General features: G+C 49.3%; 3 protein-coding genes across 3 annotated transcripts; 2 read left to right on the top strand and 1 right to left on the bottom strand.

The window, feature by feature from the left end:
* Positions 1-421: 421 nt before the first annotated feature.
* TGAM01_v210732 (hypothetical protein) lies at positions 422-1,691 on the top strand (the record flags this gene model as incomplete). The annotated part of the gene is made up of 5 exons (XM_018807350.1): positions 422-430; positions 494-826; positions 900-1,175; positions 1,246-1,382; positions 1,451-1,691. The coding sequence occupies 5 exons, from the start codon at positions 422-424 to the stop codon at positions 1,689-1,691; spliced, it is 996 nt and encodes a 331-aa protein (XP_018659516.1).
* Positions 1,692-2,620: 929 nt separating this feature from the next.
* On the top strand, positions 2,621-4,396 carry TGAM01_v210734 (hypothetical protein; the record flags this gene model as incomplete). The annotated part of the gene is made up of 1 exon (XM_018807351.1): positions 2,621-4,396. One exon carries the CDS (start codon positions 2,621-2,623, stop codon positions 4,394-4,396), a length of 1,776 nt encoding a protein of 591 aa, XP_018659517.1.
* Positions 4,397-4,941: 545 nt separating this feature from the next.
* Positions 4,942-10,873, bottom strand: TGAM01_v210733 (E3 ubiquitin-protein ligase TRIP12; the record flags this gene model as incomplete). The annotated part of the gene is made up of 4 exons (XM_018807352.2): positions 4,942-5,138; positions 5,195-5,344; positions 5,404-10,335; positions 10,402-10,873. 4 exons carry the CDS (start codon positions 10,871-10,873, stop codon positions 4,942-4,944), a joined length of 5,751 nt encoding a protein of 1,916 aa, XP_018659518.2.
* Between the last annotated feature and the right edge of the window lie 2,031 nt (positions 10,874-12,904).

Consider the following 12,904-nt stretch of genomic DNA (forward strand, 5'->3'; position numbering starts at 1 on the left):
GGACAGGGGTCGTTGCTGTCGCCTAGAGATACCATTTCTAAAACTTGCTTATATATATTATATTAATACTACCTGTTGGTGCTACCCAATCCGTCGAGGTCGAAGAAAAGGCGACAGCTAGCCAAGCGTTTCTGCGGCCAAATGCCCTCGCGAATGCATCGTCAATAGATACCGTACCCGTTTCGAGACGCTTTGTTTCACGAGCATGCTACATGCACTTTCGATTCTCGAGTCGCTCCTTAATGCAACTTTCTCTGCAACAATTACGATTTTTTAAACCATATACATTGACGGATAGCGCCGAGTGGTCGTGGACCAATGCTGCCGCCATAGAGCGAAATCGCATGCTTCTGGATCCTCAACTTGAGACTTAATCGAAGATTTTGAATCAAACGTTGGCTCAATTACCTCTGTCGCCATCATGTCAGCCGTACGCAACACTTTACAGAATGCCGCCATGCGTAAATGTTCAGCAACTAATTCATTCAAATAGTCAGTCCCCGACGCGATGAAACCATCGGCTCGCAGCGATTGGTCGATGCAGTTTCGAGACACGATATCTCAACCAATAGTTGCCGCCTTTTGCGGTGGAGGTGTAGCCGGCGCCGTCTCCCGAACGGTAGTATCGCCACTGGAGAGACTCAAAATCCTGATGCAGATACAGAGTGCTGGACGAGATGCATACAAGTTGTCAGTTGGTCAAGCATTGGGGAAAATGTGGAGAGAAGAGGGTTGGAGGGGCTTCATGCGAGGCAATGGAACAAACTGTATACGCATTGTTCCTTATTCTGCTGTGCAATTCAGCAGTTACAACTTTTACAAGAAGGTATTTCGACCATTTGGCATGGACAGCACCAGCCGTCCAAATGGAACATCAGCCGGGCTAACATTTTGCTCAGAACTTCTTCGAACCATATTTAGGAACTGACCTCACTCCCGTTGCCCGCCTAATTTGCGGTGGACTGGCGGGAATAACGTCTGTCTTCCTAACTTATCCTCTCGACATCGTCCGAACACGGCTATCCATTCAGTCAGCGAGCTTTGCAGAATTAGGAGCGCGGCCGGATAAACTCCCAGGAATGTGGGCAACCTTGGGTTCCATGTACAAGACGGAAGGAGGTGTATCTGCTTTATACCGTGGCATTGTCCCAACTGTTGCTGGTGTGGCTCCTTATGTAGGTTTCATTGACTGTTACTCAAGACCCCCGGTTATGTGATAAAATGCTGACTTTGAAATCATTATAGGTCGGTCTCAACTTTATGGTGTATGAGTCAATCCGCCAGGCATTTACGCCCGAAGGCGATAAGAACCCCAGTGCCGTGCGCAAGCTTTTGGCGGGTGCCATTTCAGGCGCAGTTGCTCAAACCTGCACATATCCATTGTAAGTAGCCTCAGCTGTCTTTTCTGCCTCTTGCTGCACGCCTGATTTCATGCTAAACAATCGCATAGTGACGTACTACGGCGACGCTTCCAGATCAATACCATGTCAGGTATGGGATACCAGTACAAATCCATCACTGATGCAGTCCGTGTCATTATCCTTCAAGAGGGTGTCAAAGGGTTGTACAAGGGCATCGTGCCCAATCTCCTCAAAGTAGCTCCCAGCATGGCGTCGAGCTGGCTGAGCTTTGAAGTCACACGGGATTTCCTCACAGATTTGAAAAGAACTGATGATACTGAACGGTTATAAAGAAAGCAACAGGTTAATTTGGTGCGTTGCTACTTACTTTCCTTGACTTGAGTTGTTTACGGCATGTGGTGTGTAAGTAAATAGGGACGAAGCAAATGGGTCTACATAGATGGCGTAAGAAAACAAGTGGTTATAGATGGCATGAATATAAAGAGCTCGCGCTGCATCAAGGGACATGAGGCACCAAAAAAAGTAGTGGCTTGCTTCGTGGGATAGGATAGGGCTCGATATAATTTTTAATTAATACTGAAAAGGATTGCATATGTTAACTTTTTAGTATAATAACAACTGCTGAAACAAAGATCAAGAATCGAGCACATACAGTAGCACTCTGTACCTTGCATGAGACATCTAACCCATTTTGATGGTGGGTCTGAGTGCCTGAGCTCTTTGAAATTTTGCGGGGAATCAACGCGAAAACGCCCGCTGCTCATTCAAAATCAATCTGATGCGTCTAAGCGTGCCGTGCACCGACATAATCGCGAAAATACAATTTACCAAGATTCGAGGGACAAACCAAGTAACAAAAGCTTACCTTGACGGCTTTATGATAGTCGCTTTCTCTCTTGCACTTTCTTTCCACTTCACTTCCATCAACGCCATACTTTTGGAATCCATGGCATTATAGCATACACAACCGGCGGATGAGACTTGGGTGAGGGCCACGCTGCATCCAGTTCACACACGCCCGTCATTTCAATGATATCTAATGACGCTGCTCATGTCTTGGAAGTATCAGAGGGCCGATTTTGGGAGTTGCTTTGGTTACAGTTTCTCCGCAAAAAATCTGGTCACAAAGCGTCTGTGTTTGGCGGATGCATGCATGAGTTACGACTGAATGCTCTCACTGATCTCTCCATCTCAATTCATACATTGCTTAGCAATATTCTATGCTTCTTCCTCTTCTTCTTCTTTTTCTGACGATAACGATGCCCCCCGAGCCTTGCTCTAGCGGAACTGCCCGAAAAAGTCGGGAATATCGCTCGACGGGCTCTACCAAGCAGATCCGTTTCCCTACGCGGCGCAGGAAAGTTCGGGGCCCGAGCAATGGGGTCCAGAAGCGAGAGAGCTCGTCGTTGAAACGAGAAAATTCGTCGTCGGAGCGAAAAGGCCCATCGTTGAAGCAGCAGACATTGACGCAGATGAGTTTCGTCTCGTCGTTTGGTGAAGACGTCATCTTGTTGGATGACGATGCCTCAGATGAAGACGGGACAATTTGCAACAAGACTGGCTCGACCGTTCTGCAACGGGAATCCGAAGCTCTGTTGACAAAGGAGCCACCAGAGCTGGCGTCAGGAGAAGATGCCATCATTATTCAAGATTCTTGTGGCTCAACTTACGACGGCTCTGACGATGACGATGACGATGACGATGCACCAGCCGGAACTAACATCTCTCCTCCACGTTGGCCTGAACATGTACGGGAAGTTGTTGCGATGCCTCCCCGATCTGTGACATGGGCCGATTCTATGGATGTAGTGAGAGATTCTCCACGGCGCCGTGCGCACCTGAACAGAAATCTGGAGGAAATGAAAAGCACTCAGAGCTCTCAAGAATACGGCGCATCGTTATCAGCACATGTCCGTTTTGCAGCTGTGGAAGCGGATGACCGGGAAATTCCAGACTCGGACGAAGAAGACAATGAAGAGCTGCAGCCGAGAGATTTCAACGGGCTAATACACCAAGAAATGCTCTGCGTCGGCCACGAGACTCAACTTATCATGGAGGAAATGGCTTCTTTGGAGGACCCAGTACTAACTCCTGAGAGTTCACCAAACAAATGCCAGCTGACGGCGTCTCAGAACTCGCTCGCCTTGGCGCCATCTGATGGAATTGCGAATGACAAACATGACTTTCCGATGGGAAACACTCAAAGCCAGCCTATTGCAATACCACAGACTCCTTCCTTTTCATTGCCATCATCACAAACGACTCAAGTTGGCCCCGGTGATCAAACTGATCTCAGCCAAGGGCATAATAACCACCACGGTCCAGCACATACACAATTACCCAGTCAGGGTCAGATCTTTGAGTCTCAGCGTGTACCACTTCAAATTCTCCAGTCTCTCGCTCCAGTATCCGCGCGTACGGATATCCTCCTTCCCACGCCATCTGAAGCACTTCGTCCCATCATTAGCGGCTCTGAGACATTTGTCCATCTTGCTTATCGAGTGCCTGAAGAAGTCCAGCGGTTCTGGCTTTTCAGCCACGGTATATTACGCTACATGGCCTGTATACAGCCTGGCAGGCATCGCGGTCATGGTTGGGATTACCCGATTGACCAAGTTTATCAGCTCAACAACGCCTTAGAAGAGCGCGATATGCAAGAAGAAGGATGGGTTCATAGCGAGGTCCGACGATACATTTATCTCCCTCCAGCGATAGCGGGCCAGCTCCTGTGGAATCTGCGATGCGCCACTTTTGGCCAAGATGAATCGCAAAAAGACGATAAATTTGAAGTATCATCAAATTCCTCGACATCCAGCCATGAGGACCCGACTGGTTCAGCTACCACTCTGCAGTCAGCCAAAGCTGATATTACTTACATCCGTGACCGTGATGCTACTGGCCGGCCAAGCAGCTTAAACTTACAGGACCATGGGAGCTCTACAGCCACACTCCCGGCCAATGCTGTCTTTGGCTCATCTCCGCTTTTGACAAAGAGTCAAATGCTCTCCGACAGTTTGATTAGCGATAAATTCTAATACCATGGGAGCGCTGAAAGAAGAAGATAATGACCAAGAAGCTAGACTTGGACTATTTATTATCTCTGCTTGAATCATTCTAAATTACCCTTAGCATCTTGAAAGCCTTTCCGTAGAAGCAACTATGATTGATATATACAGTCTAGCATGGAGCCTTATCATGGAGACTTAGTAGCGGCAAAGCCAGCTCTACGTTCTCATGAGGCCGTGAAGAATTCTCGAACGTAATTAACAACAGCTCCAGCATTCATCCATCGGTGAGCTCAATTGTCCTCAATGCTTCCATGTCTTGCCATAAAGGAGGATAGCACGCTGAGGATACTGATTGGACAATTTACTTGGCTTATACGTTCAATGATAACCGTGCCGCAACGTAAATTCGTCTTCCGTGTTAGAATATATTCACCCAAGTGGTGTGCTAAATTTATCATTCTCCATCGAATATATACTATTTTAAGATTAAAAGAATCTTTTGTCTAGCTACGTTTTTTTTTTTGGCCCGCATGCCATACTACCATTGATGTAATGGTCCTGATTTCAGCAACTCATGACAAATGGAAAGCTCCTTGTCCTTCCCTGATTGCAGTATACAGCTGTTTCTTCAGGATGTCCATCGTCGTATAGTCTGGAAGTTTCAGATAGTTCACGCACGTCATGACGCTTGGTAGATAGGCGTCAGAGGTGTACGGAGGCTCGCTTGGTTTACAAACAACGGTAAACATCGGAGTTAAACTTTTAAACCCTGGTATACTGTCAGCCTCCTGGTCAATGATCTAACCTGGAATGTAAAACACTTACCGCCAATAGGAAGCTTTGGACTACCAGTGGTGAATTGTAGGAAATCTCGTCGCTGTTTGAGATCCAGCTCGCTCATCGCCTGCAGTAGGTTCTTCACGCTTCGACTGTCCATGTTGAAGCCATGGTCCGCCTTGATAGAATCCATAAGAGCTAAATATCTCGTGTCAGTGATTCTCCTCTTAGTAATGCCTAATAATGCAGGTACTCACTCTCAAGGCTCCAGTCTTCTTCTACTTGTCCAAACAGCGAAACTAATTCGTCTGGGGTGAAAGCTCTCAGTGCAGTATATGGGAACACCTGCGAGAAGCCAGTACGGAAAGCATCAATTTGGCGTTTGACACCAGTCCCCAGAGTCATATCAATGACTTTTTCCAAGTAGGTATCAACGTTCTCTATAGTAACTCGCTTGGAAGAACCATGCTCGTCGAGTTCAATTTCGGGGTAGCCAGGCAACGTAAAATCGAGACAGAAATCCTCTAACCTCACATTGTCGATCATGATTGCCTCTGTATCAGCCACTTTTTGTGCTGGTGTGAGATTTGGGTTTTCATCAATCTCTTTCTTAGCCAACACAAACTTCTTGATTGTTTTCAAAGAGCGAGCAAGACCTGGGTCAACAATCTTTACCGCTCCCAAAGAGGGCTTGACACCAGTCAAGGAGGCATCTCCGATTCTGAAAAATATCGGATTGAAGTGGAGATCAATGATGCGAGAATCAATCATTGATCGGGCCACAAATTTGCCGAGAGCCTTGAATAAATGAAGAATGCGCTCTCCATTTGGCGTTGTCGCCTCTTCGGGGCTGAGCGGCCGGGGAAATAGCCCCGTCTGGCCCATTACAAACTCATCTGACCCGGCAGAGTCGACTTCTCGCCAAAGTTTGAGCTTCTTTTTGGAAAACTCTTTTGATACGGTAGAGTAGAATTCGAGCGTCGGCCCTAAGCCAGTGCCAACTTCTTCAAAATATTCGACTTCCAATATACTCTGGGAGGCGCCATATAGCTCCATCACTTTCAACGCTGACTCGAGGATCTTGAGTCGGGAGATGCGGACTTTCTGCCTCTGAAGTCGGCCTAAGAAGGGCCGTTCATTGGAGCGATCTCGTCGATTATCATCCGTCGACTGTGCATTCTGCCAACGAGCCATTGACCGGGCATATCCGAATGATGTTGACTGGAGAAAGAGATGCCGAGTCTCGAAGGGGAACAGGAAAGGGTAGAGGCGTGCTAAATCTTCAGACCAACTCGGCAAGCAGCTGCTCGCAACGATTAATGGCTCCTCTAATTGGCGATTGAGCTTAGCCGTAAGCTTTGTATTCACGAACTGAGACAATTGCTCAACCCGGAGGCCAACCATACTATTCCTGTTCTCAATCAAAACATCTTCTATGTTGGCATTGAGGTCGTGAAGGATGTTGAGAAGCTGCAGGATAGAGGCAGTTATTGGGTGCTTCGCTAGTGATGCCGAAATTCCATTCTCTACTTCTCCATCAGTCTCAATATTGAAGTTGGTCGGTCTAGACTCTGCTGGAGGCTGTCCAGAGACTCTTCGAAACTTGATGGGGTGTGTGGACGACCAAATGTTTTTATTGTTGTGGTCACCTGACGAGGACGTCGACATATGAACAGCACGATATATGGTTGTCTCATTTGGAATAACTTTATCATCCAGCGTGAACTCAATATACCAATCTTGAGGGGCAGACTGGAGTATAGAGGAGTATGAGGGCTGTCGAGATGAAGAATGAGATGCTGCCGGGCTGCTGTGCTTATACGAGCCATAGTCCTTGAATCTTGATCCAGTCGGTGTCGGGACTCTCGTGCCGTCCTCTTTTCGAGTGATGATACTTCCAGAGGCAACTTCGAGATTTACGGCTGATGGATCCGGATCTCCCCTTCCTTCCATATCTTCATCAAGCTCGCCAACAATCGCGTCAAGAGCAGTACTGTCGCCAGCTTCGTCGTCATCATCGTCAGTGAGCTGTTTCTCATCTGCACACTCCAGAGTAGGCTGTGGAGCCTTGTCTTCATCAGGAGGACGAGTTGAGGGATTTGGTATTTCTGCGGATGACCTAAAAAGCCGTGAAGAGCGACGTAGTGACCCTTTATCGGTAGATGGCCCGGCAGGCTGCGAGTTGGCTGTCTCTCCCTGATGAGATGATAGCTTGCTGTTGGCTCCGCCGGAAAACCGGGAGGCCGAGGATCCTGACATTAGAGGCAAAGGAGGCTGCGTGGTAGATCCAGTTAAACTAGGAGGTTGCCCAGTTAAACTGGCGCCTGCAGCGAAGTTTTGCGATATGCTAGAGTTAGCTATAGCCGCAAGGGCTCTGGAGAGTCCATCTCTTCGGGAGATCCTTGGCCGCTCCGCCAGACTAATTCGTGGACGAAGATAATCATCAAGGGACTTGAAGGTGGCAATTGCATGAATGGAAACCATTATATTTCGGTAAGATCGGGGAATCGATAGCTCATCATCTGCAACCAGTCTGAGCTTGATCTGCTTACCCAGCATAGACGCGGGGCTGCTGCGATTACCATCAAAGCTGTTTTGGTGAACAGTAATGACTTCAAAATGCTCTGACCTACTGAGCAAATCTTGTAATTTATGAATTAATACGCCGAATGGTGTTGCTTGTGATTCCGTAACGCCAGTTCTGGGCTTGGGCTTCACCGCGGGATTCATGAATACTTCCAAAAAGCTTGCTTGGGCAGCGTGCGCCAGTGTTTCGTCAGGATTGCTAAAAATTGCAAGAAGGACTCTCACTATACCAGACGCTAGAAGTTCTGCACTGGTAATGCTTTCCAGGATGTCGGTATCAAAGTAGCTTGAGAGCTTGGAGAAAAGTGTCCGTCCAGTTTCCGGAGATGAATGTTTTGACGTACGGGCCAAGTAAAAGGCCTCGAGTTCCTCTGCTAGCTGGGATAAAGTTTGCAGTATCTGCGTAGTTTGCGTTCGCATGACCTGACCGTGGCCGTCTTTTTCGTGGACTTCTAGAAATTTCTTTGCAATGGTGACAATACGGGACTTCATTAGTTGGATATTGGAAACATAGGGAAGAGACGTGGCATCCAGCGACATCGAAGATCCGCGAGAACTAGCAGGTGATACGTCACTCGCATTAAGCTCATTATCAACATCTTCTTCGTCGCCGCCAGAAGAGTGGTGGTCGTGAGCAGCACCTTCGCCCTCATCTTCTGCTTCTTCGTCTTCGTTATCGTTGTCTTCTGACTCATGGTCTGATGAAGGCGTGCTACTATCGCCAGCATCGGGCAGACTGGGTCGTCGGGACGTGTTCCTCAACTTGGAATCTTCCTTAGTGCCAGGCTGGCTGTCGTCGACTGCTAGTTTCTGAATCTCAAGGATCACGCCTTCGCGATAAAGTTGGTATCGGTAAACGCTACCAAGGCGTGTGAGGAGCAATTCTGTTGCTTGGAGGCCTAGAATAACCAGGGAAGGGTGATCTTGCTGTGATAAAATAGAAGCCAGAAAGGAGGCATAAGGCACTGGTGCTAGTGCCTCGGCCAGAAGATTCTGGTCCAAATTGGAGAGCATCTTTATCTGAGCAGTCAATACTTTCTGGCGTACACTCAGATTGATTGTGCTGGAGAAAGCATCTGTTAAGGTTGGGAAAATGATGAGCACGAAACGGCGAACTTGGTCTTTGCAGTCTTCCAAAAGTTCAAGTCGGCGGTCGTTGGGGCCCGGCTCGCATCTACTGCCCAAAGATGACGGTGCAATCGGCTCAATCGCATCATGCAGTTCCATAAAGTCTCCCACGGCAATTCCTGCATTACGAGGCAAGTCTGGAAGCAGCTCACATATGACATTGAGGGCTTCCACAATTTGCTCGCGAGGCCGGTGGATAAGCGCCTGCATAATGATGACACTGTCCAGCTTAGATGCTACATCTTCAGTGCCCGTAGGAGGAGAAACTCCCGTCAAAATTTGATAGAGTGTCTCGACAACATTTAACTTGAAGAGCTCAGAGGAGAGCCTGGCGCTTGCCCTAGCAGTGAATGCTAATACGCGGAGAAACTGAGTATGGATGTTGGGGCCAATGAGATTCGTAGTCCCTGGGACAAGGAGACGTAATATCGCGCGCAGCAGATCAACACTGATTAACTCTTCGAGCTTCGACGGGTGATACTTGAAGCTTTCGACGATCCCTGAGACACACAAGGAAGCCTGCTCCACAACTCGTTGGTCATTGCTGTTGAGGACATTGAGCAGGGTTGGCATGACATCCTTGACGACAGGAAATGAGTCATCGGGGATATTCCGACAGCAATTGGCTGCTGTAGTCACCGCTGTTCGCTGAGTGCTGGTTGCAAAGAAGTCGAGATATGATAAGCATGCTGTGAGCCCCCCTTCTCGGACAATGCTAGACGGGTACTCGGTGGATATTCTCTCAAGCGTACTAAGAGCCTGTTCTGCCAGGTCGATGAACGAAATCTCAAGCAGCTTCTGACAGAGAACGGGGACGGCATTTCCATACACAACATTGGCAATGCTAGCGGGTAGGGCCTCCATAAGGTTCGCAAGACAACGGCAGGCTAGGAGCATGATCTCGGGGCTCTCTTCCTTGCCCATTAGTTGAACAAGCTCCTTAACGAACGCATCAGGTGAAAAATGGCCCGACAAGTTGTCTTCGTTAGACACCAGGAATATTTCGGACAGCTCCTGTAAGGCAATCACCTGGACAGACGAATCGTCACTCCGCAGGCCGCCGAGAAGTTCTCGTAACCGACTTGACAGCCCAGTCATAATGCCAGTGAGTGCTCGCAAAGTACTGGAAAGTCCGGAATCATGATCTCCTGGGCCGCCATATGCTCCGAAGGGATCATCGTCGTTCTCGTCGTCTTCGTCGTCTTCGTCTTCGTCGTCCTCGTCCTCGTCCTCGTCCTCGTTCCCGTCATTGTACGGGGGGTGTTCAGTGCGATTTGCGCCGCCACCTCTGCTCAAATCGTCATCTATCGGGCTATCACCTGTGCTGTTTCTAGCGAGTGTATCTCCCTTCTGGGGTGAAGACGAAGAGGCTTGAACTCTGGGTTCGCCCATACCACCCATGGTAGTATCTTGGTCAGAGCTGTTACCTGTGAAATGCTGGGGGTCTTGATTAAGCGACACTGAGGAGGTAGTGGCTGCATATAACAGTCAGTAATTGCATCCCATGGATAAGACGTCTATCAGATGGATCAAGGACTGACCTTGGGACTGTGTAGAGCTCCTTTTGGTCCGAGCCGATCTTCGACTGGCAACATTAGAACTAGGTGATGTGTCCATGGTGACGGGGATGTCAGGTATCCTGTTGTGAATATTAACACCATTTCCAACGGACACAGTCTTTCCAACTAACTCGGTGCCGTCCATATCCACTAAGACTTTCCCTTTCCGCGGCGAGGTTGGGTGAGGTAGAGTATTTGCAGTATCCAATGGTGGAACAGCAGCTTCAGGAATCTTTTGTCTCTTGGACCGTCGAACCGAAGAGCTAGGTTGTGATCCAGTCGCGGGGCTTCTCTCAGCGCTCGAAACTTTTCGCTTCCGGGATAACGACAACGATGGAGCAGTAGAAGGCGAAATATCTGGCAGCGTGTTGGTGGAAGCAGATGATGCAGCAGAAGCTCGAGCCGCCTGGCTCGCTGCTTGGCGGGCAGAGGACCTGGTTATTCTGGGAGACATGAGAATTTGGCCAAGAGACTGCTTGCTTGCTCGTGCCTGGGGTAGAAAGGAAGTGTGGGAGAGGAAAGTGGGAGAAGAGTAGAAATCCCTGCTGCAGCAGTTCGTGATGGGCTGTGGATGAAGTAGCTGGGTTGGTGTTGTCAGGCGTTCGACAGCGGCAGTGCTAGGGCAGGTGCGTGCGTGTATACGCTATGCAGAGAGGGTGATTGTCACGAAATGAAGTAAACAGCAGTGCCAGACCTCGGATTCGGGTGAATGAGGCACACGGGATGATGTCTATGCTAAGAGGGCTGGCAGTGGGTTGGGATGTATGACCCGGCCTAGCATGTATGGGAAGTGCCTCATCAACCGCAGCACTACTGATGTGCGGAGGATGGAGGCGTAGAAGGGCGCCGGAGGGCAGGGTGGGAATTCAACTGGCAAGGCTGTCGCAGATGGAGTGTGTGGGAGGAAGGCCGGGGCAAGGTGTTGAGGCGTTGAGGTTATCGGTGCGCCGTAGACGAAAGCTTATGGCAGCCTTCAGAGCTTCATACCTTTGGCTTTGGACGGTGGCCGGTACAGGCCTTGCAGTGGCGGACGCTGTAGTCGGGGCAGTGGGCGTTGGCGAGAACGCGGGAAGTCGCACTTCGTGGTCGGTTGCCGGTGTTTGTTCTGCCATGCCAGAACTACGCCATCAGGAGGGCAAGCACAAGCTAGGCAGGAGCGATGGAGACGGTTGAGCGTAGGTCGTTGAGGCAGTTGAGGCAGTTGAGGTTCTTGGATCCAGCAGAGCAAGCAGGCGCACGTCGCTTCTTGCGCCGCTTGTTGGCGATGCACGGTGTCACTCCGGCATCTGGGTATGGAAACGGGGGCAGGCCGGGCAGCCTTGGAGCCGGCGAGAAGAGCCAGAGAATCAGCGACGTTCGATCAGTCCGTCCACTCAGGATGTCGCCGTGGGAGTTGAGCCAAGACTAAGCGCCGTGGATAGGTTGGTAGGAGGTGTGTATTGGATCCGAGTTTGCTTGCAGCGTCACTCATGCCTATTGCCTGCTACGCTTAGTTCGGCGGTGGAGCTATGACTAATATGGAGGCGCTTACGATAAGCACATGGGTACAATATGCATTCCGCTGGAAACGTCTTGTAATAGTACCTCAGCCGCTAGATAGCTCAGCAACTTGGGTGACCTAGCAGTATCAGGATGGCTAAGAACAAGCCATGGCTTGCTTGAATTAAACGCAGGTACCTAAGGTAGGTGTATGAAATAGCAGCACCCGGTAGTACTAGTAGTATTTACTTGGTACCTAGGCATCAATAGGATGGCCCCGCGTGAGCGTTAAAATACACATGCGAGGCGGCTGTTTTATTCGGCGCATATTTGGCAGCACAGCTACTCACACTATCGGATCAGCTGCTTTTATCGCGGTATACATGTGCACTGGCTCTCACCCGCGTATTGAATCTAGAAGAAGTAAGCAATAGAATCAGGCACGCGCAGCTGATAGCCATCTTTCCTCTCCCTTTTCGTGAGTGCTAGTATATATATTTTAAACCTCCTGTGCAACACTATAAAACCTCACGGTAGGTACTACCCCGACGCTTAAAGACTCCATGCCACACACTGCTCGTCAGCTGCCTGCAGCATAAAATCGGTGTAAGTGCAGTTTACCCTGGAGGGGTCGGCGGGGGAGACGGTGGGGCTACTCCGTAGTTCATGCCCCTTTTACTGCTCTGCTCCCAAGCTGATATCTTATAGACCGCCGGCAGAACATTCTTTTCTTCTTTCATTTTTCTTCTCCTCCCAGACTCAAGACTTCAAGTTCGCTAAGCTCTTGTAGTCATTACAGACCAGGGACGACTTTTTTGCTTTTTTTGAACCACGCTTTACGCGACCCACGACTACATATCATGACCATATAGAGAACATATTGATTAACGAGAATCGCGTTTTCCACGAGGTATGCCTGCTCCAGCTCGCCGTCTCTCGACAGAGTGGTATTAACAAGGCCTACAGTACCGCCAGCACGTCGTAACACATATCAAACTGTCTCACA

This window comes from Trichoderma gamsii, assembly GCF_001481775.2.
Source record: "Trichoderma gamsii strain T6085 chromosome Unknown Scaffold_70.2, whole genome shotgun sequence".
Lineage (NCBI taxonomy): Eukaryota > Fungi > Ascomycota > Sordariomycetes > Hypocreales > Hypocreaceae > Trichoderma > Trichoderma gamsii.